Genomic DNA, 21,494 nt, shown 5'->3' on the forward strand with positions numbered 1-21,494 from the left:
TTTTCAAGGGTACCCCTACTAAATTGCACCTACGACGAGGAAATAAAGTACCATAAAGTTTAGAGTCTAAAGTTTTAAGTCCCTAGGATCACACTTAAATAAATTTATAGTTTATGAAAGCGGAAATTCAGTTATTATCCAATATTTCGTGCATACTTTTAGGTGCTGACTTCCTCTTTATAAGGGATGCATAAACTTTTATATTTATAGCATACTTTTAAGGGTTTGTTTCCTTGCGTATGTGGATTATTGATTTTAGTTTATTCGCACCAATTGGTAACCAGAATTATAATTTTACAGATCATACATTGCATAATATTGCCACCCGATTGGCCTGAAATTCCGCTCCTTCGATGTGGTAAGTGGTCACCATAGTGCGATCGTTTCTCTGACTGCAGAAAGTCCCACAGCAATGTTCGCTCAGAGGGCTTAGGTCCTTTAGTTGGTTCGCCCAAAATGACAAGCTACCGGAAGCTTCTTAATACAGGAATCAAATAAGTTTTTATCGTTCACAAACGATGCGATTTCGAGTCTCCAAGTCTTTCAAATACTTTTGGGTATAACGTCTCTTTGAAGAATTTGGGATTCTTTAACCGTCAATGAATCGATTAAAGGACTATGCTGTGACGAATAGCACCACGAAGATCGGGCAACACTTTTGTTTCTTCCAATCATAATCAGTCGAATTAAAGGATATATACATATATATAGGAAACCCAAGTAAAAGCGTTTATTTTTAAACGCCGATGCAAATAATGCGATTGACGAGTATTCGTTCGAACACAACAACAGAAACTTGACAGGACTTTGATCTTTTACGCTGATCCATGGCATTACTTAGGATTACGACTTTCTATAGCGGTTAAGTGTTCATCACCACGTATAGTATAAAACAATGTGATGGAGTTGCGCATTTTGCCTGCATTTTGTTTGGCAAAAGGAGATAAATAATTATGTCTATTCTGGTATAAGTTTTAAAACTTTTGCATAATATTGTTTATTATCATAAAACTATTAAAGAATCGATGTAATCAAGTTACTTGTATGGCGTTCATTGCTTACTTCGCTCGATTTAATTGTTGATTACATCGGTTTTCAAGAATACTCGCAAGATTCCATGAATGATCATGACTTTGGAGTTAAGAATCTTAAAAATTTACAAACATATAAGTTTATCCAAAGAATATATATACTATATTTATCGAAACTTTTTTATTAAATGTATTAGTTACAAAAGTTAGCGCCGACCGGTTGCGCGGCCCCTTCCGCGTCCCCGTGGTCCACCTCGTCCGCGAGCTCCTCGGCCACGACCACGATTGCCCACACGGCCACTGTCCTTCTTTTTTGTCTTGGACTTGGGGGTGTCATCTATCAGCAGCGTCTCCAGCGGCAGACTGTCCGGCAGAATAAAGTATCGAATGTTGTTGCCGCGAATGCTCAGTGTCTCCAAATGGACGGGATCCCTGTTCTTGATGGTCATCCGCACGCTCTTCAGGTGAGTATTCATAGCCACATCCACACCAGTGATAGTGCCATGTATTTGGGTGCCATTTTTCAATTCGATGGTCACAGTCTCGTGACTCAACTTCATTAAAAACCTAAAATGTATAGGATATTAGCAATTTTCTATAAAAAAAATAAAGGCCAGTATCTTGAAAACCTTAAATATCGCTACATATTCTTGGCAAATAAAAAATAAACAGAATCCTTTCTAATTCTAGCAACTAGTTGCATGTTTGTATTGAAACGAGATTTACTTGAGGCTCTGGAAATTGGCCATACTAATTTCTTGAAAGTGAGACACCAGAGGACTGGTCGTGCAAAATGCAAAATTCATAGGCACATATGTAATTTTGAAACAAAAGCTTTAATACATTATTGCAAACTTATAAAGCTTCAAAAACTAGCATTTCTTAAAAAAGATTTTCATTTATATTTTGAGTTTTCAACAAAAATCATTTACAAATACAACAATCGGTGGCATCCCTCGAGACATGTGTAAAACAGCAACTTTCAAATGTCGGAATATCAGCAATTTTAAGACTTTTAGTAGATATGGCGATAGTAATGTTCTGTAATATACGGCTTACCTCACTAATTTCATGTTTTTCCTGGTTTTCTAATCTTTTTCTGCAAAAAAACGCGCACAAACAATGCCGGCTAGTTTACTTTGGTTAAGTGTTGTACATCTTGTGCCAAGATAACAACACTACTCTAAACACTAAATATCGGAATAATTTTGAATATAATTTAAATTAATCTACCAAAAAAGAGATAACAGAAATAGATAGCAACTTAAACTAATTAGTTTATAAACATCTATGTATACAAACAAATTGCTTGAAATAATAAAAAAATAAAAGTTTAAAAAACTATCGGAACCACCAGGTTTCGATTCCACTGTTCCACTGGGTTTCTGTGCCACCACCATAGACTGTATATAGACATATCGATACTCACCGCACATCGCAAAAAAATAACGAAAACTTATATTCGTTCGCGGTTGCCGTCTATTAATTAGTGTATTAAAAATACATTTTCACCGCTTCTGGGCGGCCCCAACATTTACTAATTAGTGGAATTGCTTTTTATTAACCGCAACCATCGAAGTTAATTTTCGACATATGTATTTATCCGGCTAGGAGTGAGAATTAGCAAGCCATGGCGTTTTTTAACCGACGCATGTCAATGCTATTAAATATAATCCTTTCATATACTTTTCTCTGCACAATATGTGTGCGGGGATCGGTGAAACAAGGTAAAATCCTTCAGCAAAGAGCCAGAGTTTTTTTTTTGTAAGCCTTCTGTCGCGGAAAACATAATTCCACCATGCAGACAATCACACATATGTACATATGTACATCAAGAAGGTTTAGTGGGTGTCAACAAAAAAGTGTCTATTTTTGTTTTTGCGAATATGAATGAATGTTTTACAATTAATTGGAGCGATCCATGATACGAGAGGGCCATTAAGACCAATCGGTAGAGGGTTTCCCGCATTCAGTAGCGGGAGAACTTGTCGGTAACGCCCAAAGATTACGGAATGGGGTGAGATTTTTGTTGGGGGGCTGCCGTAAACAAAGTAGTCGAGCATATGTACATACATACATACGTACTACCCGATGATGCTCATATATACATACATACATACCTACCGACGTGCCTATGTACACAAGTCTGTGCTTATTCATAGTCGCGATGTACTGCATTTATCTGAAAATGCAACTTTAATCGTAATACGTGTTGATTCCAACATTACATTGGCCATTAATCGTGTATTTTATGAACTATTTTGTGCCGTCTGCCAGAAAGTCCATTGTTTAGTCATAGTAATTAAGTGGATATTTTAGCAAGACATTTTTATGCCACTCAGACTGATGAATGAATTAGTCACGTCTTATCCCTAGTAGTATATTATAATTTGTATTATTTACAAACTTTTTTCCTCTTTCAGAATGGGCAGAGATAGGAAGAAACTTATCTTTAGAGTGCGGGTCTGAGAAAGATGTTGTTATTTGGAAATTTGGAAACCAAACTATTGATAAAAACAACACAAGGTGAGTGGCTAGCATAGCTATACTCATAAATCACATTATAACAAACATTATCTTTCAGGTTTCACATCAGAACCGAATCTTTAAAACAAAACGACGGTAGCGACAACGAAAATGAAGAAGTAATCAAGTATAGGAACGTACTGACTCTTCGTAATGTGGAAATAAAAGACTCTGGAAACTATTCATGCACCACGGATGCAGAAAAAAACATTTCGACTGATTTTAGTGTACAATCCTACCTACCATCCAAGGTCTTGCAAAGCACCGCCGACAGGATCAAGAGGAAAACCGGCCAGCCTGGGCTTTTGTATTGTTTTATTGAAGTGTATCCCCAAAATGAGACGACGCAGAAGAACCTCAAGTGGCTGAAAGATGGAAACCCCTTTGACTTCCTGGATACCTTCTCCTCCATCACCAAGCTGAACGAGACGCATTTAAACTTTACCTTGGAGTTCACAGAAGTGTACAAGAAGGAGAACGGCACCTACAAGTGCACAGTATCCAATAACGATGGCCTTGAGGTGGCCGCCAAGGAGATTACACTTTATGTGATGGAAGAGCCACAAGTTAGCATTGATTTCGCCAAGGCAGTGGGTGCCAATAAAATATACATCAACTGGACAGTAAATGATGGCAACGACCCGGTTCAGAAGTTTTTTGTGAGCCACAAGGAGCCAAGTGACACGACCTTTACCTACTATAAGCAGGCCATCAACGGCAACCATACATCGTATATTTTGGAAAACTTTAAGCCAAACACCACCTATATTTTGAAAATCGCAGCCAAGAACTCGATCGGCGATGGAACACCCACCCAGTACCCCTTCAATGTGACAACCTTAAGTTTTGATCCCATTTTTATACCCAAAGTTGAGTCCACCGGCAGCACTGCATCAACGATAACGATCGGCTGGGATCCACCGCCGAGTGATATTATACAATATGTCCAGTACTATGAACTGATTGTCTCCGAGTCCGGCGAAGTGCCAAAGGTGATTGAAGAGGCCATTTACCAGCAGAACTCCCGCAACTTGCCATACATGTTCGATAAGCTAAAAACAGCCACAGACTACGAATTTAGGGTGAGGGCCTGCAGTGATCTGACAAAGACATGCGGACCATGGTCGGAGATCGTGAACGGTACCACAATGGATGGTGTTGCTACCAAGCCCACCAACCTCTCCGTCAACTGCCACCACGACAATGTTACGCGCAGCAATTCTATTTCCATCAGCTGGGACGTTCCGAAGACTCCAAACGGGAAGGTGGTCTCCTACATGATTAACCTGCAGGGCAAATCGATGAGCCTCGTGGATTTGGACATGTGGGGTCCCAAAATTCGGAGAATCGACGAGCCCCACCACAAGACCCTGTACGAAAACGTCAGCCCCAATACCAACTACTCGGTTACAGTCTCGGCCATAACCCGCCACAAGAAAAATGGAGAGCCAGCAGGAGGAAATTGTCTGATGCCCGTCTCCACGCCGGACAACATTGGCAGAACGATGTGGACAAAAGTTAACCTGGGCTCCAAATATGTCTTCAAGCTGTATCTGCCCAGAATCAGTGAGAGGAACGGTCCCATATGCTGCTACCGGCTCTATCTAGTTAAGATCAATAATGCCGACAAGGAGTTGCCGGAGCCGGACAAACTGAATGTCGTCACATATCAGCAGATTCAGAGCGATAATGTCACCAGGAGCAGTGCCTATATTGCCGAAATGTTAAGTGGCAAGCACTTTAGGCCAGAAATATTTTTGGGCGACGAAATAAGGTTTTCGGAGAACAATGACATTGTCAAGGAGAACGACGAAATTTGTCGAAGGTGTTTGGAGGGCACTCCGTTCCTCAGAAAACCCGAGATACAACGACCTCCCTTGAGTTCGCTTTCAAGTAAGGAAACTATTTGTATTTTATTGGAGCTCGTATATATTAATTTTCCCTTTTTTTTGCAGACTCTGAAGCCGATCTTCACTTGGCGGAGAAGGACAACTTGATCAAGGGAGCCAATTTAACCGAGCATGCTCTCAAGATCTTGGAGAACAAGCCGCGGGCCAGAAGAAGTGCCGTAACCACCGATGAGAATCAAATTCTTGCCGGTAAAGTCAATGTGCCATCACACGATACTAGTCGCGAAGTTTGGGATGGGGAGATAGACATAAATTCAAACTACACGGGATTTCTTGAGATAATAGGTAAGTGGCTATTCACTCACTCACAATTTAAATTAAATTCTATGCTTTATTTCTTTCCAGTTCGGGATAGAAACAATGTGCTTATGGCATACAGCAAATATTTTGATGTGATGACTCCCGCAACAGAAGCTGAACCAATCCACTCGATGAATAATATGGACACATACCTAAGCATTGGGATCAAGGCAGGACCTATAATTTGTTGTGTCCTAGTCCTGCTTATTGTGCTGTGGGTTTTCCATCACAAGAAATCAAAAAATGCATTACAAGGAGAAGATACCTTAACCTTAAGAGACTCTTTAAGGTAACTAATGGAGATAAAATCATATTTTATGATTTAAAATTATAATAATCATTAATACTTTCCTATCAGGGCCTTATTCGGGCGCAGCAACCACAACCACAGCCATTTTATTACATCTGGAAACCACAAGGGCTTCGATTCTGGACCCATTCATCGATCTGATCTGGAAAACGCATATAAAAACCGCCACAAGGACACCGACTACGGATTCCTTCGGGAGTACGAACTGCTGCCAAATCGCTTTAGCGATCGTACAACTAAGAATAGTGATTTAAAAGAAAACGCCTGCAAGAACAGGTACCCCGACATTAAGGCCTACGATCAGACGCGAGTCAAGCTGGCTCCTATTAATGGACTACAAACCACTGACTACATAAATGCCAACTTTGTTATTGGATACAAGGAGAGAAAGAAGTTTATTTGCGCCCAGGGACCCATGGAGAGCACCATCGATGACTTTTGGCGAATGATTTGGGAACAACATCTGGAAATTATTGTGATGCTTACCAATTTGGAGGAATATAACAAGGCCAAGTGTGCTAAATACTGGCCGGAAAAAGTATTTGATACCAAGCAGTTTGGAGATATTTTAGTAAAATTTGCACATGAGCGAAAGACTGGAGACTATATTGAGAGGACACTTAACGTTTCAAAGAACAAGGCCAATGTGGGCGAGGAGGAGGATCGAAGACAAATCACCCAATACCACTATTTAACGTGGAAAGACTTTATGGCACCGGAGCATCCACATGGAATCATTAAGTTCATACGTCAAATTAATTCCGTCTACTCCCTGCAAAGGGGCCCAATCTTAGTCCATTGTAGTGCCGGTGTCGGTAGAACTGGAACCCTAGTTGCTTTAGATTCCCTCATCCAACAATTGGAGGAAGAAGACTCGGTGTCGATATATAACACCGTGTGTGATTTACGACATCAACGCAATTTTTTAGTTCAATCCTTGGTGAGTTGCCATTGAATCCTATTCCCGCTTCAGGGAGTAACGTGTTTTTTTTCCACAGAAACAATACATCTTCCTTTATCGCGCTCTTCTGGACACTGGAACTTTTGGAAATACGGATATTAATATTAGCAACATGACATCAGCGATTGAATCACTAAAGCGCAAACCCAATGAGCCCAATGGAAAATGCAAATTGGAACTGGAATTCGAGGTTCGTCTAATAATAGCATAGCTCTATCCTAATTATTTATTTCTATGATTGCCCCACAGAAACTGCTGGCTACGGCGGATGAGATTAGCAAATCGTGTTGTGTGGGCGAGAACGAGGAGAATGCCATGAAGAACAGAAGCCAGGAGGTCATTCCCTACGATCGTAATAGAGTACGTTTTAATAATATTCCTTTAAAATCTATAGACTTATAATGTTTCCTACTAACTTGTACATTTTAGGTAATACTGACTCCACTTCCAATGCGGGATAATTCTACGTATATCAATGCATCGTTCATAGATGGCTATGACAATAGCGAAACCTTTATCATTGCCCAGGATCCACTTGAGAACACTATTGGGGATTTCTGGAGAATGATTTCTGAACAGAGTGTTTCCACGCTGATTATGATATCTGAAGTAATTACATATATTCTTTGACTAAACCTTATATTTAATAATATATTTCTTTTATTAGATTGGAGATGGCCCCAGAAAGTGTCCGAGATATTGGGCAGACGATGAGGTTCAATACGACCATATTCTTGTGAAATATGTGCACAGCGAAAGTTGTCCCTATTATACTCGTCGCGAATTCTACGTCACGAATTGCAAAATAGATGATACGCTGAAAGTCACACAGTTTCAGTACAATGGTTGGCCGACAGTGGACGGAGAAGTTCCTGAAGTCTGTCGGGGCATTATTGAACTTGTAGATCAAGCCTACAATCACTACAAAAGCCATAAAAATTCGGGTTGCCGTTCTCCACTCGCAGTTCATTGCAGGTAATTAAAAGATTACCTAATCTTAATCGTTAAACACTAATTTTAAATATTTTTTCTTGCTTAATGTAGCCTGGGAACTGACCGAAGTTCTATATTCGTCGCCATGTGCATTTTAGTCCAGCATCTTAGATTGGAAAAGTGTGTCGACATTTGTGCCACTACAAGGAAATTACGATCTCAGCGAACGGGACTTATTAACTCATACGTAAGTTCTTTATCGGAATTATGATATAAATTCATAAAATAATTGTATGGATATTTACATTTTTAGGCACAATACGAGTTCCTACATCGCGCAATAATTAATTATTCAGATTTACACCATATAGCCGAGTCAACATTGGATTAAGTTAGATATGTACATAATGCACGTGTTGAAACATCAATGCATAATGTGCTACGATAAATTATTTGTATATTTATAAAATCTTTTAATAAAGTATTTACAAGGGCAAACTTAATTTTTTTAACGAATTAGATTTGCCCGAAACAAGCATAATTTACATACAAATATAAATGTAGTGTATACGTATCGTATGGATAAAACTACCAAAGGAAAATAAGTAACATATTTTATAAGCCATAATGTAATAAAAACTGAGACTAAGAATTGTATCTATCATAAGGGTTTTTCTCTTTTTTTTAAATAGTTTTGGATGGGCTATGATGACTCACAATTCTCATGTTCCTCGAGAAAAGTGAGATCATCTAACTAAATAGCGTTTTTGAAAATACCATATAAATGTCTGGGTAATTACTTCCTTCCTTTTTTTTATTACTTCCCCACCTACAGGTATAAAAAATAGTCTCCCACTCCCCCACTACTCAAAAGAGGTGGCTTTTGCATACTATATATACAAACATAAATATGTTTTTGGTTTTATTTCGTGCTTAATTTTAAAGATGTAAAAAAGGAGTCAATAAAGCCATTCATTCTATTAATTTTATTTTAACAAAATATTTGTAGACTGCTATTCAAAAAAATACCGCATTTCATTTTCACTCGTTCCAAATCAAAAAAAAAAAAAATATGCTACAAATGACGTTAATGTCAAAACAAAATTTTTCGCATTTCTCTCATTTTTTTTTAATTTATTAAGAAAACTTGCAGCCTTTGGAGCTTCAATAAAAAAAATATTTAATAATCCAAATTAAATTGCGAGTCTTATCACCATGGATGGTCCCATCCACTATCGATAGTCACTTAAGCTTCCTTACCATCTCTATCGGACGTGTTGTTTGTTATTATTGCAGAAAATAAGCAGATCAATATGCCTCCGAGCAAACTTGATAGTCTTTACCGGCGAATGCTGATAACAAGATTCTTCGAAAAAGGATGGGGAAAGCCAGAAAATTTGCGCAGGTAAGATTATCCAGCAGTTGTAGAAATATATATTATTTTTGATTCAAAAGGTGCTTCTTTACGTAACAAAACATCCGAGTTAATTGAATTGCTTTGGGTGATTTATGGCATGATAACAATTGATAATGTAAATACACATGTGATTGTAAACAAATGACACTTTTACATACAATAATTAGTTACATTTATTTTATATTTTTGATTACTGACATTAAAATAAAGGTATCCTTGACCAAAAATACACACATATTGCATTCAAAAATACATCCTTGCAGTTTTAAATATATTTATATATATTTTCAAAAACATTGCCAAAAACTCAAGGATCCCACAAAATTGCATTAGTAATTTGTTTCAAGGACTCCTGTTTCCCGATGCTAAAAGGCTTACATATTTTTCATTCACCAATTACCACAGTAAAGGACCTCAATGGTACACACTTATTTTTGCATGGCATGTTTCTCATTTAATTCAAAAATTTTAAAAACGATTAAAAAATATTAGAGTTCAAAAGACACCATCCAATATTATTTGAACTTCAGGGTAAAAGGTTCCAAATTTTGATCCTTCCGAAATATTTTTAATTTTTGTTTTTAATAAACAATTCCTTAATAGTATAAACGATTAAAGAAACGATAGTATAAACGATTAATATTGAAACGATCTTTGGTTTAGGGATTTAATATTTTAAATGTAATATTGTTATTCCCTTGGGAATCCTTTTTGTTAATAAACATTTACATTTCAGTTAAATACCTAACGTCAGTGGAGACTGGATATGACTGCATTTTTTTGTAATCCTGTTCAGGTTAGTTTTGAAGAGGAAATAAGTTAAGACTTTTTACAATAGGATTTTTAGAAAAAAGGTTATACAGTTATTCATTTAAAATCTAAGGATATATTGGAAAATTTCTCTGAAGTTCAAAATACTGAAACATTTTAGACCTTTTTTTTTCAATTTTTCAATTCAATTTTTAAATTTTAATAATTTGTCTTTATTTTTACGGCAATTATTTCAGAGTGTTTCAGTTCCGAAAAATCATATCCAATAGGGAATCATGCTTCAAGCTTGTGCCCCGCGATTATCCGGTGGAGATAACAAAAAAAGAAATTTATTCAGAAAGCACTCTGGTTGAAGGGAAATTCATAACTCCACTCGAGTTACACCTACCCGGAGTAGTTCCCAAGGCCTCCAAACATGCCCATTTTCAACTCCTGATTCCCAACAAGTGGAAAAGCGAGAAGCACAAGCCGGTGTGCATTCACCTGGCCGGAACTGGGGACCATGTGAGTACGCTTGCATCTTTGCATTAATTTTGCCTTAATGTCTGTTTACTTTCAATAGAGGCCTGACGCCAGGCGATCGGCCTTAGCAACAATTAGCCAAAAGTGGGTCTCACAAAGAAAATTCCGTTTCTTAGTTAAATAACTAATATTAATACTAAATGATCTTATTATTTCTTTATTTCAAATACCCACACAAGTTCATATTAATGTCATTTAAAGAAAATAGTTAATAAGTTAAAGATGTAAAGATTGGCAATGTCAGTATTTATTTCTCCAATTATTTTCTCATTTACAAACAAATATTCTTTTGGGAACATATATCAAAACTATTACCTTTTAAGCTTTACCAATACTTGCTCTAATATATTTATTTGTTGCAGTTCTTCTGGCGAAGGAGAAACTTTATTGCAAAGCCCTTGCTGAAAGACGCCAACATCGGATCCATTATCTTGGAAAACCCCTTTTACGGAGTAAGAAAACCTGATGACCAAACGTAAGTGTTAGATAATATAACATTTGCCTTTAAAAATTATAAATCTTCTTTCAGACGATCAAACCTGCATAATGTGTCGGATATATTCGTGATGGGGGGATGTCTCATTCTCGAGTGCCTGGTGCTTTTGCATTGGTGCGAGAGAAATGGATTTGGGCCTCTTGGTGTGACTGGCTTGTCAATGGGTGGACATGTAAGGAACTCTTCCAGAATTCTCGAACTTAAGCTTTATGATTACACCCCTTTGTAGATGGCATCTTTAGCTGCAACCAATTGGCCAAAGCCTCTTGTTTTAGTTCCCTGCCTTTCCTGGTCCACTGCATCTGCTGTTTTTACAACTGTAAGTACAATATTAATAAATAATATAATGTACTAATCCAAATTAACATTTCTCCAGGGTGTTATGAGCCAATCCATTAACTGGGATATGCTGGAAACGCAGTACTTCTCCGATGGACAGTTTAGGGAACGTCTTTCTAAAATGGTCACTATTATTGACGATGCATTCTCTGCTGGCCAGAGTTTTATTAAAAATTTTAATCAGTCCCTGCACGAGCTTAAAGAGGACATAAGTGACACTAGAAAAATCCAGGAGCTCAAGAACAACACCTGCGGCGACAAATATGAGATGCAGGCCAATTGCTCCCAAAACGACAGTTCAATATTCTTGAGCCAATCCCTAAAGAACACAAAAGTTGACACCGATAATCTAACTTTAAAATTAAAAGACGACATGGCTCCCAAGGTAGCTATTGAAACGGAACCACCATCTCCCAAGGCATCGACTTCGACGTTGACAAACCTCATGAAATTCATCCTGCCCCTGTCGGCTCAGAACAAATCTGATAAAATAGATATAACCAAGACGAACTGGTGGGAACGGGAGGCGTTGCAGTTTATGCGTGGCATGATGGACGAGTGCACTCACCTGAAAAACTTTTCGGTTCCATTCGACACCTCCCTGATCATTGCGGTATGTGCTAAAGACGATGCCTATGTGCCTCGGGAGGGTTGTTCCAGCCTCGAGGATATTTGGCCTGGAGCTGAGGTGCGTTATTTGGATGCTGGTCACGTTAGCGCCTACGTTCTGCACCAGAAACTTTTCAGGTGGGTTATAGTTACCTATATAAAGAAACCGCAGATTATTAATAAATCTCTTATTTTAGATCATGCATTATAGAGGCCTTTGATAGGGCCAAGAAGATTTACGGAAACGATGTTGGAGAGAATCTTAAATGTGATATGACTTATCAGCAATTGTTACAACAATATAATAAAAGTATTTAGTTATTACTATATTAAGTAAACATAACAAAAAATATGTTGCCATAAAAAAAATTAGATGCATTAAACAATTTTATAAATTAAGAAAAAAGGTGCATTATTTTATTTAAAAATTTGAATTCATGGGGAATACCATACTTAAATCTGAGCTTTTTCACCTGTTCCAGGGTGGGAAGTTTCCATTTCCAAGCTTTGGTCACACTGGTGTTTACATTTTATTTTTTCTCAAAAAAACAAGTTAAGTAAACTTTATAAAATGGATCCAGCCGTCCTAATACTCTCTTATGGAGCCATGACTCCTTTGGAAATAGCCGAGGGTAATGAATTATTTATTAATTATTTTTGAAAGTAGTAATATATAACTGGGTTTATGTTTCCATCTTTTTTAAGGCATTTTATCAGAAATGGATCAACCAAAAGAACCGACTTCAACAGAGTGTTCACTTAATTTTTATAAATGTACAATTAAAAATAAGTACTACAATACAACCATAAACTTAGTTCCTGCCGCTGGCAAATTGGAAAATGTACCGGAGGATATACTTAAAGCGACTGAAGCCCTCATTATTTACTTTGATCCAACCGAAGTACGTAAACATGATTCATAAATCTGATTTTGTAAATAATATAACTATCTTTACATTGCAGACTTCCTTTATCGACTCCATTTCCAAAACTCTAGCCGAAAACCATCAAATCCAGCTGGGTTTTCTGTTAACATCCTCGAACCTGTCGGAATCCAATGGAGTGTCCATCTCGGACTTGAAGGAGCGCACGAACTTCTTTTTTGACGTGATAACCCTGAATAGCGATGATGAAACTGATCCGGAGGACTCTGAAAACGGCTACGAAGAAGTCGTGGAAGGCTTAAAGAACATAGTTTGGTCTAATGTTAATTATGGATCCAAAGGTAGCCCACTAATAATTGCAATCGAAAAAGTTATCAATATATTACAATTTCAGAATCCAAACCAGAAATGAGCACGGACGAGCTGGATAGCCAATTGAGGGACTTTGAAAACCTGCTCCTGACTGCTCAAAGTCTTCGAAATGACACAAGCCTTACTCGGGAGCAGTTCCTCGATCGGGCTGAGCAGTTTGCAGGAATAGTTTCGTCCATTTTAAACGACAATGATAGTGACTAGCCATATCTTATCGAGAATCTTCTCATATTTGTTTGTTGCTTGTATTTAATAGCATAAAACAAACCCCCCTCAATCAAATATTTTATATAAATGTAGTACGATTAAATTGTGTAAAAATTCTGTTAAATATATTTGGTTTATTATTAAAAGCGGTACATAATTTTGACAAAATAACAGTGTATAAAACCTTGTTTATTTGCTAATGTATGCTTGCGAGCTTATGTATATTAAGGAATGAATAAATAAATTGTTTTTGTTGTTAACTTTCAATTATAAACATAAAGATTCCGTTGAGGGCGATGAACAAATGAAATTTTTTACGGTTTCGCATTTTTCTGAAACATTTAAAAGACAATTGGTTATTAAAGAGCAATTTTATGAATATATTATTAAAATTACCTCCTCAGAGAAATCCATATCCTCCTTAATTTGCTTGGATCGTCGCTTCTCGTTAGATGTTAGCAGTTGTGAGACCTTGGTTTGTTTAGCTAGATCGTAAGCTTCCTTTTTACTTCGCATTGCACAGTCTTCCAGGGTTTCGGCAGCTTCGAACATGCCTTGCCTCCTGTAAAGGGCTCCCAGATTCTTTAGAGTGGTTGTGACAGTTGGGGAATCCACTTTAGCAGCCTTATGCCAACCACCGTATTCGCCATAGGGGGTGTTTTCTCTGTTATCATATTTGTGCTCCTCTCGCTCCTCAGCCACCTATTTAAATATAAAATAATTAAAATTTGATAACTCTAGTCTGTATGTGGTAACTCACCTGCCAAATGGGCTTATTTTTGCTGTCGATGGCTCCGAATTCTCGCTCGTGGGCTCGGGTCAGGACCTGCTTATAAAGAATCTCGGCTTCGGTGTATCTTCCCTGTTTCAGGTAGCAACCGGCCAGGTTATTCTTTGTCTTGGCCACATTCGGATCGTCGGGGCCAAGCTTGGATTCGTAGATGTCGAGGGCTCGCTGGTAGTACTTCTCAACCTCATCGTATTTACCCTGATTTTGGCAGAGCAGAGCGAGATTGTTCAGTTGCTTGGCAACATCGGGATGATCCTTTCCCAGGACCTTCTCGCGGATCTCCAAGGCACGTTTGCAAAGGGGTTCGGCATCCTTGTATTTGCCGCGCTTGCCATAAAGCACAGCCAAGTTGTTTAAGGTTGCCGCTACGGCTGGATGGTTCTCTCCCAGAGTCTTTCCACGAATCGACAGAGCATCGTTGAGTAAATTGGCGGCCTCTTTGTACTTGTTCTAAATTGGATCAAGTGTCATGAATCGGGGAAGAAATGAATGAATCTAATAAAGCCGGTACGAACCTGGTCGCGGTAAACAAGCGCCAAAATGTTCAGCATTGTTGCGACATCTGGGTGGTCGTGGCCACTGGTCTTTTCGAGATCTTCCAATGCTTGCTTGCAAAGGGGAACGGCTACTTCGTATCTGCAAAGAAAACATATTTTTGTTAATAATATTAACAGCCTTATCCCGTCATGCTAGCATTACAGACCAATTGCAGCAAAACAAATGCTTCTATATGTCTATAATGTCTCAAATTCAAGAAGTATAGAAGCATGACTCCATATGGAAACTCGAACCTCCATCGAGTATCTGATTCTTTGCAGACTTACCTGCCCTGTGAAGCATATTGAATAACCAGGTTGTGGAGAGTACGCAGACGTGCTGGAATTTCATAGCCCGACGTCTGGTTGGCGAACTGGCTGGGCGGAGTGGGAGACATATTGTTTCTGTCTTCGTTTTCCTCATCGGGGAAGAGCTCTACAACGGGATCGGTGCGGGACTTCTCGCAGGTGTCGTCCTGCTCCTGATTGTCATCGTACTTCTTCACAGAGGCCATGAACTCCAGATGCTTCTTTTCCTCCTCGAGCTGGGCGACCAGTTGTTCGGAGGCCTGGAACTTTTGCTGCGTATTGGCCAGTTCGTCGCGGAGCCATGCGTTTTCCTGATGCAGCCGGCGCACCTGTGTCTTGAGCTTCTGCTTCTCGGCCTCGATGTTCTGCAGATGGGATGTGAGAGCCATCATAACCTGGGCCTCGCTCAGACCCAGTTCGATGTTTTCAATGTTCTTTCGGAGCATTTCGGACTTCTCATTGTCCTTTTGTACCTCGGCAATGCCGTTCATAATCGAGACATGCTCCACTCGCAAGGCTTCCAAGCCCTGGAGGACTGTCTTCGTATTAGATATTATTTCGTCCTGCGACATTTGCGTCATTTTGCCGATTTTCTCGATTTTCTGTCTGCAATTAGAAAACACATTCGAATGAAAAACCTTTCAAGCACTTTAGTCTTCGGGGGGTTATGATCTTGAGGTTGAAAATGGAGAAATGTAATTAATAAATGTGTTTTACAGCCTGTATGATTTTAAAGTTTTAGACACAATCATTTTAACCGTATCAAAATGATTCAATCTCCGTCAATCAATAAGAAGTAAAAGAAAATTTTCAGTGCGCATGTTTAATGTTTAAATAGGGGTTGCAACTCCAAAATTCAAGCGATACTACCAAAGGTAATGTGGAAATTATGGAGATAGGTTACTTGGAGTTTTAATTCATTTTATTAAATTAAATATAATTAATAGAAATTATTAAAAAAAAAACATTATTAGAAGGTTCCTATTGGAATTTGATTAAATGATTAGCCAACTGTTTCCTTAGGTAGGAGTAAGCTTTCTTTTTAAGGATATTTATCGATTACTTTATCGAATAACCTTTTTTGCTTCACACTCTTTAGCCGGTTAATCTACCAACAACTTTGGGGCTTTTTTTGGGGCACACCTTGCAACATTATGCGAAGAAAGCAATCAAAGAAAACTGAATTGAAAAATTAATTGCTTACATTAACATAAAATAAAAGAAGCATACTCCGATTATTCTCATACCCTAAGAAAGCTAAAAATCTATATCTTTAAAATATTCATAAGCCCACATACGAGCCAAACAGTAATTATTGTTGTATGTTTTAATTATCTATGTACGCCTTCTGTTTCGTCACGCCTTTCTAATTGGAAACTTTAGTTTAGTTTGCGCAAAGATTGGCCAATGGGATATACCCGACCCTATTCATTCGCCTCTGTATTTTAAGATCGTGGAAGTGGGGAACTGTATTCGACCGGAAAAGATTGAAGCAGTGCGTCACAGAAATATACAGGATTTCAAAACACCCATTGCATAGTGTATTACTTAAATGAGTCACTGTGTAGTATGTACATTAAACCCATTAATACATAAGCATTATGATTCGGATTATGGAAATCTGATCGGAGTTGCAGTCTGAGTCGCAATCCTTTCCCGCATTACTTACAACTATTTTCCGGGATAGACAATATTCTTTGGAGATCAATCTAAGACAAATAGATCATATTTTCCAGCACAAACTTTTTTCAAGTACCAGCCGTGGTTATATTTACTTGCAACACACAAGCATATGTATGTGTGGGCCAATGTGTGTGAATAGAATTTTTCAATACAAACCAACGTGCACCTTCTTATATAAGTTATGTTCTTATCACAAACGTTTCAATTTCCATACAGCAGAATTTACAAATTAAAAGCACTTTCACAAGCTGCTTAGTTTTCTTTTATTTTATAAAAATACTTACACTGCAACGCACACCTAAACAAACCGATAAATGAAGTCATCTAGTCGATAGTATTTTAGTATTTTTGCAAATATACTAACTTAAGTTTTTAACAGTATTTTTAATTTAAAATTTTTAAATTATTTTTTAGAATAATTAATTTTAATTTTACTTGATTTATTTTTAAAATTTCTTCTGCCATAAAAATCCAGTTTTTATATAAACCTCCAGAGTATTGTTTTAAGAAAGATGTAAATAACTAAATCGATATGGCTACTATCGATATAATATTTTATTTGTTCCAGCTCTATGAATTGTGGGGCATTTATAAAATTAAAAACCAAGTTTTTGTTATCAATTTTAGTTTTTCCCGTATAAAAGTGAACAGAAAGAGTATGCCACCCCCAAGACCGAAGGGGATAGCGTTTAATTCAGGAGTTACCCAGGCCAGATCGACCCCAGCAAATACCCCCATGTCGGAAAGGCAGCAGATGGCTTTGCTTATCCAAATGACGGCCACCTCCTCGACAGGTAAACATCAAAGGTGTTTCTCGCTTCAAAATAATATTTTAATTACATGTGTGGTAAATAATATATGAGTAAAAATGTGATGCTTCGCATCGAAAACATTTAAAAACAAATAAGTGTCGGGTTTCGCAGTATTATTGCAATAAAAAATCGCAACCAGTTACATACATATGTACACACATTTTTATATACATTTTACACACAATGTATCTGTTACTCAAGCGCATGTAAAAAAAAGTATAAGGAAAAAGGTATCCCTCAGATTGAATTATGGAAAACTGGTTTCGGCATTGTTTTAAAATTAAAAAACTGAATTGTTAGTCTTTATTAAGTTTAATGAAGCTTATCTAGCATAACTATCATATCTTCTCGCTTCTATCAACTTCAAATACTCAGCCATCAAATGTATTGTATAAGGTTTTCGTCCTTCCAGATTCGTCCCGAACCAATCTAAAGAAGAATGAGTGCAAGAAAGGAGATGCCGAAAGCGACGAAAGCAACTTGAACGAAAAGCAAGAGACTCTGGATACTAAGGACAAGTCCTCCGCGGAGGAAAGCAGCAGCGATGGCAAGAACTCGGACTCAGCTCATCAGGGAACATCAGCGGCGAAGCGCTGTTACTCGGACATAGAGGAGGACTTCGAGGAATCTGGCGAGGACGTTAAGAAAAAGAAGCGAAAAGACTCGGAGCATGGAAAGGACTTGAAGGGGGCCTCCCTAAAGCTCGCCTCCAGAGTGGAGAAAGGCTCTAAGCTAGCGACTAACAAGGGTTCACCGTCCGCCAATAAAATCACCGCATCAAGTGCCGAGAAGGAGCAGGCTGAGATTAACAAAAATGCGGACATTGAAAACGAAGGCAGTGACGATTACAAGAGCAACGATAGCTTGTACAATGGTGGTCTCAAGGTAATATTTAAATTGACTATTATCGTTTCTTACTTATAATTTTAAATATTTCCAATAGGTTCCCCCGCTTAAGATAGTCATACCCCAGCAAAATTGCTCCATAGACACCGAGGGAAATGTGCTGAGGACAGGAAAGGTTACTGCCTCGCGAAATGCAGCTCTCCCGTATGTGGTGAGCTCGAACAGCGACTCCATCGACACTGTGATTACCAGTCAGTCCGTAAGCCCTCATGAAAGTCCGCAGAAGAGCAACATTGTTTGTGCCACTGTTTTGGATGACAAGAATATAAAGCTCTTCAATGACGAGAAGAATTTAAGGGTCCTGCGAAGCTCTCATCGCAATGTAGAGCGCAGCTCGAACAACTCGTCTCCACAGATGCAAAGCAACTCTCCTTCACCAGCCTCCTCGAATCATGCCAACGATACGACGGACGTAAAGCTGTCCTACAGCAACATGACCTCCAGTCCCATTCCACAGGGTCACCAGTTTGACCAGGAGACAATCACGAATGTCCCGAGCCCTTCCACATCATCAACGTCCTCCTCGAAGGAGATAAACCCCTCCTCGAACGTTGACCTCCATCCCCGAAAGCGAAAGATTAGGCCGAAAAACACTGACGACAGTTCGAAGAACTCAAATGCGAATAACCTAGATGCGGCTGTGAATTCCGAGGAATCTCATCCCCACGATCATCCATTCACCAATGGTTTCCAGATGTTCTTAAACATCCGCCGACAAATCGAAAAGAAGTGGAAGAGCTTGTACCCGGTGAAGCCGAGACCTCCCCAGGGCTACAACGATTACTTACTGACGAAAAAGTCGTATCTGCTCAGCCGAAACGCACAGAACCCAGCCGTGGATATACCGAGCACCGTGCCTCAGGCAATGACCAGAATATACCAGGACCAGGAGAAGGCAAGACGAGATTTAATCCAGGCCCATACCGTGGAGCGGGAGAAGCTCTGCCTGAACGTAGAGCAGGAGATAATACGGGTCCATTCAAAGGCAGCCAGAAGTATATCTGGCCAATCTGCGCCTTATTCCGTGTGTACCTACTTGAAGGACGACGAGGTCTACAACTTGATCACCCCAGAGCAGGATGAGAAGGAGAAGAGTGCCCGCTGTCGATTCAATGGACGATTGCTTCTCAGTTGGTTGCAAGATGTCGATGACAAGTGGGAGAAAATCAAGGTTTGCTAGAGCTCTTTTTTTGTTTTAAAAATATATTCATTTTATGAACTTATTTTAGGAATCAATGGTGTTGCGACATCATAACGAGGCCGAAAGTCTGCACGCCGTTCAAGTCATGGACTGGAATATATGCGCAAAACGAAATAGACTATGTGACAACCCGATAGAGGTGAACCTGGAGCACGTGCCCATAGTTTCTGTTGGGGATGACTTTGATACATTGCCAACATAACCGGAAAAGTCGGAAATAAATTTAATTTGTTATAAAATCCAAAAGAGTTTCTTCATATTTTAACTTTTATTCAAGAAACTTGTTATGTTATGGGCCATTAAGATTGTCAACAATAGTCCTGGCATAGCTAACGATATCCTGTAAAAAGCGAGAGTTAGTTTATTGTCCTTAACGTCTTAACTTTAAACTTACTTCACAATCTTGAGACTGTTTATTTTTAGAAATAATCTGTTCAAGAGTAGCTAGAGCTTCCTTGCGCCTCTCAGTGGATAATTTTAAATCCGTTTCCAACGATAGGGAGGATAATGCAAACAGAGTCGTCTCTTGTTTAACATCAAACTCGATTACGGGCTTCAGGTTGTCCAAAAGCACTGGAAAGACTTCTGCCTTAACAAAGTCCTCTCGAACAGCCTTGTCCTTCGACGTTAGGGATGCTATTAGAAATGCCGCCTTTATGTAAAGATTCGTGTTTGAGGACTTCAGACAGGGCACTAGTGCCTGGATGCCCTTGACACGTTTAAACTCTTTGTAGCCCGCCTCAAAGTTTCGAATGATGGATGATATCGCGTAAATGGAGCTTCGAACTATGTTTTCGTTGGTGTTACTCAAATTCTTTGTAAGTTCTGGCAGAAACTTATCATTTACGAAGGCGTTTTGGCAAAATATATTATTTTGAGACATTTCAGCCACCGTTTCGATGGCAGATATTCTCAGTTCGCTGTCAGAATCATCTTTTATATACCGAAGTATGGTTTTGTTGCCGCCAAGCTTGACCAGGGAGTTTGCATTGTCGAGGTCATCAATGTGGCTCCTGATCACTTCAAAGCTGTCCTTTTTCTCATCTACAGTCGATTCTGTGTCCTCCAAAACAATCAGAGCAGCCTTCAGTTCCTTTGAGGCATCTGTGGTCATGGCAGTCAGCGCTTCCTCTAAGAATTTACTTTTCTAAAAGGGGAAAATGATAATTATAGCTTAAGTTTTCATTTAAGGAAGAATTTTATTAAGCACATGGCCTAAGGGATTCTAGATGCTTCGATTGAATCACTGCAGTTAAGTCACCCAAAATAATTGGCTCTTTAAATCATGTTGCATTTAAGGAGACTTATATTAAGATTGTTACCTTCTAGAACCACCATTTAAAGGCCAGTTTAATTAAATAATTTTTATTATCTTACCTCAACATCTGGCGTTTCATTTGGATTGGGTTCTGTGCTGTTTTTATCATGATGTTGCACGGTGTATTTCAGCACGTTCTAGAATAAAAGAGAAATGAATCATTTTCCACAAATTGGTAGATTAATACAACTTACTTGTAAGCTTAGGGCACCTCTGGGTGTGTTGGAATCAGACATTTTGTTAAATAAACCGTCCTAACAAGAGTTTTTGTTTTTAACTTGATTAGAGATGGGGCTTTGATTGAGTTATCGATAAAAGTAGTAATGGAAAACTCACAGGTGTGGCACAGCT

At 38.6% G+C, this 21,494-nt stretch overlaps 7 protein-coding genes across 11 annotated transcripts; 4 read left to right on the top strand and 3 right to left on the bottom strand.

Annotated features, from left to right (window-relative positions):
* Positions 1–1,171: 1,171 nt before the first annotated feature.
* On the bottom strand, positions 1,172–2,210 carry SmD1 (small ribonucleoprotein particle protein SmD1). Its single transcript, XM_017233976.3, has 2 exons — positions 2,091–2,210; positions 1,172–1,598 (listed from the first exon to the last, which is right to left on the bottom strand). Exons 1-2 carry the CDS (start codon positions 2,102–2,104, stop codon positions 1,238–1,240), a joined length of 375 nt encoding a protein of 124 aa, XP_017089465.1. The 5' UTR covers positions 2,105–2,210; the 3' UTR covers positions 1,172–1,237.
* Positions 2,211–2,448: 238 nt separating this feature from the next.
* Positions 2,449–8,628, top strand: Ptp69D (Protein tyrosine phosphatase 69D). The gene is made up of 12 exons (XM_017234154.3): positions 2,449–2,758; positions 3,455–3,557; positions 3,616–5,450; positions 5,513–5,752; positions 5,813–6,056; positions 6,126–7,017; positions 7,076–7,228; positions 7,288–7,398; positions 7,468–7,647; positions 7,706–8,013; positions 8,083–8,218; positions 8,285–8,628. Exons 1-12 carry the CDS (start codon positions 2,662–2,664, stop codon positions 8,360–8,362), a joined length of 4,377 nt encoding a protein of 1,458 aa, XP_017089643.2. The 5' UTR covers positions 2,449–2,661; the 3' UTR covers positions 8,363–8,628.
* Positions 8,629–9,087: 459 nt separating this feature from the next.
* LOC108120346 (protein ABHD18) lies at positions 9,088–12,449 on the top strand. Its single transcript, XM_017233966.3, has 7 exons — positions 9,088–9,376; positions 10,396–10,663; positions 11,044–11,156; positions 11,211–11,349; positions 11,407–11,496; positions 11,554–12,263; positions 12,323–12,449. Exons 1-7 carry the CDS (start codon positions 9,285–9,287, stop codon positions 12,441–12,443), a joined length of 1,533 nt encoding a protein of 510 aa, XP_017089455.2. The 5' UTR covers positions 9,088–9,284; the 3' UTR covers positions 12,444–12,449.
* A 155-nt stretch (positions 12,450–12,604) lies between these two features.
* LOC108120461 (alpha- and gamma-adaptin-binding protein p34) lies at positions 12,605–13,759 on the top strand. The gene is made up of 4 exons (XM_017234158.3): positions 12,605–12,757; positions 12,831–13,027; positions 13,089–13,350; positions 13,404–13,759. The coding sequence occupies exons 1-4, from the start codon at positions 12,697–12,699 to the stop codon at positions 13,583–13,585; spliced, it is 702 nt and encodes a 233-aa protein (XP_017089647.2). The 5' UTR covers positions 12,605–12,696; the 3' UTR covers positions 13,586–13,759.
* Positions 13,703–17,304, bottom strand: Klc (kinesin light chain). 5 transcript variants are annotated; one of them, XM_043214028.2, is made up of 6 exons: positions 17,191–17,304; positions 15,203–15,829; positions 14,894–15,014; positions 14,349–14,828; positions 13,985–14,290; positions 13,703–13,920 (listed from the first exon to the last, which is right to left on the bottom strand). In XM_043214028.2, exons 2-6 carry the CDS (start codon positions 15,802–15,804, stop codon positions 13,903–13,905), a joined length of 1,527 nt encoding a protein of 508 aa, XP_043069963.1. In that variant the 5' UTR covers positions 15,805–15,829; positions 17,191–17,304; the 3' UTR covers positions 13,703–13,902. The 5 variants fall into 5 exon arrangements, with proteins under 5 accessions (XP_043069963.1, XP_043069962.1, XP_043069964.1 ...); XM_043214027.2 differs by having other exon boundaries at positions 17,073–17,204; XM_043214029.2 differs by lacking the exon at positions 17,191–17,304 and adding an exon at positions 17,063–17,183.
* A 155-nt stretch (positions 17,305–17,459) lies between these two features.
* On the top strand, positions 17,460–20,071 carry LOC108120462 (ankyrin repeat domain-containing protein 12). The gene is made up of 4 exons (XM_017234159.3): positions 17,460–17,700; positions 18,131–18,603; positions 18,662–19,795; positions 19,854–20,071. The coding sequence occupies exons 1-4, from the start codon at positions 17,565–17,567 to the stop codon at positions 20,025–20,027; spliced, it is 1,917 nt and encodes a 638-aa protein (XP_017089648.2). The 5' UTR covers positions 17,460–17,564; the 3' UTR covers positions 20,028–20,071.
* LOC108120463 (uncharacterized) lies at positions 20,028–21,490 on the bottom strand. Its single transcript, XM_017234160.3, has 4 exons — positions 21,338–21,490; positions 21,203–21,280; positions 20,220–20,972; positions 20,028–20,165 (listed from the first exon to the last, which is right to left on the bottom strand). Exons 1-4 carry the CDS (start codon positions 21,377–21,379, stop codon positions 20,115–20,117), a joined length of 924 nt encoding a protein of 307 aa, XP_017089649.2. The 5' UTR covers positions 21,380–21,490; the 3' UTR covers positions 20,028–20,114.
* Positions 21,491–21,494: the final 4 nt, after the last annotated feature.

This window comes from Drosophila bipectinata, chromosome 3L (genome assembly GCF_030179905.1).
Source record: "Drosophila bipectinata strain 14024-0381.07 chromosome 3L, DbipHiC1v2, whole genome shotgun sequence".
Taxonomy (NCBI): Eukaryota; Metazoa; Arthropoda; class Insecta; order Diptera; family Drosophilidae; genus Drosophila; species Drosophila bipectinata.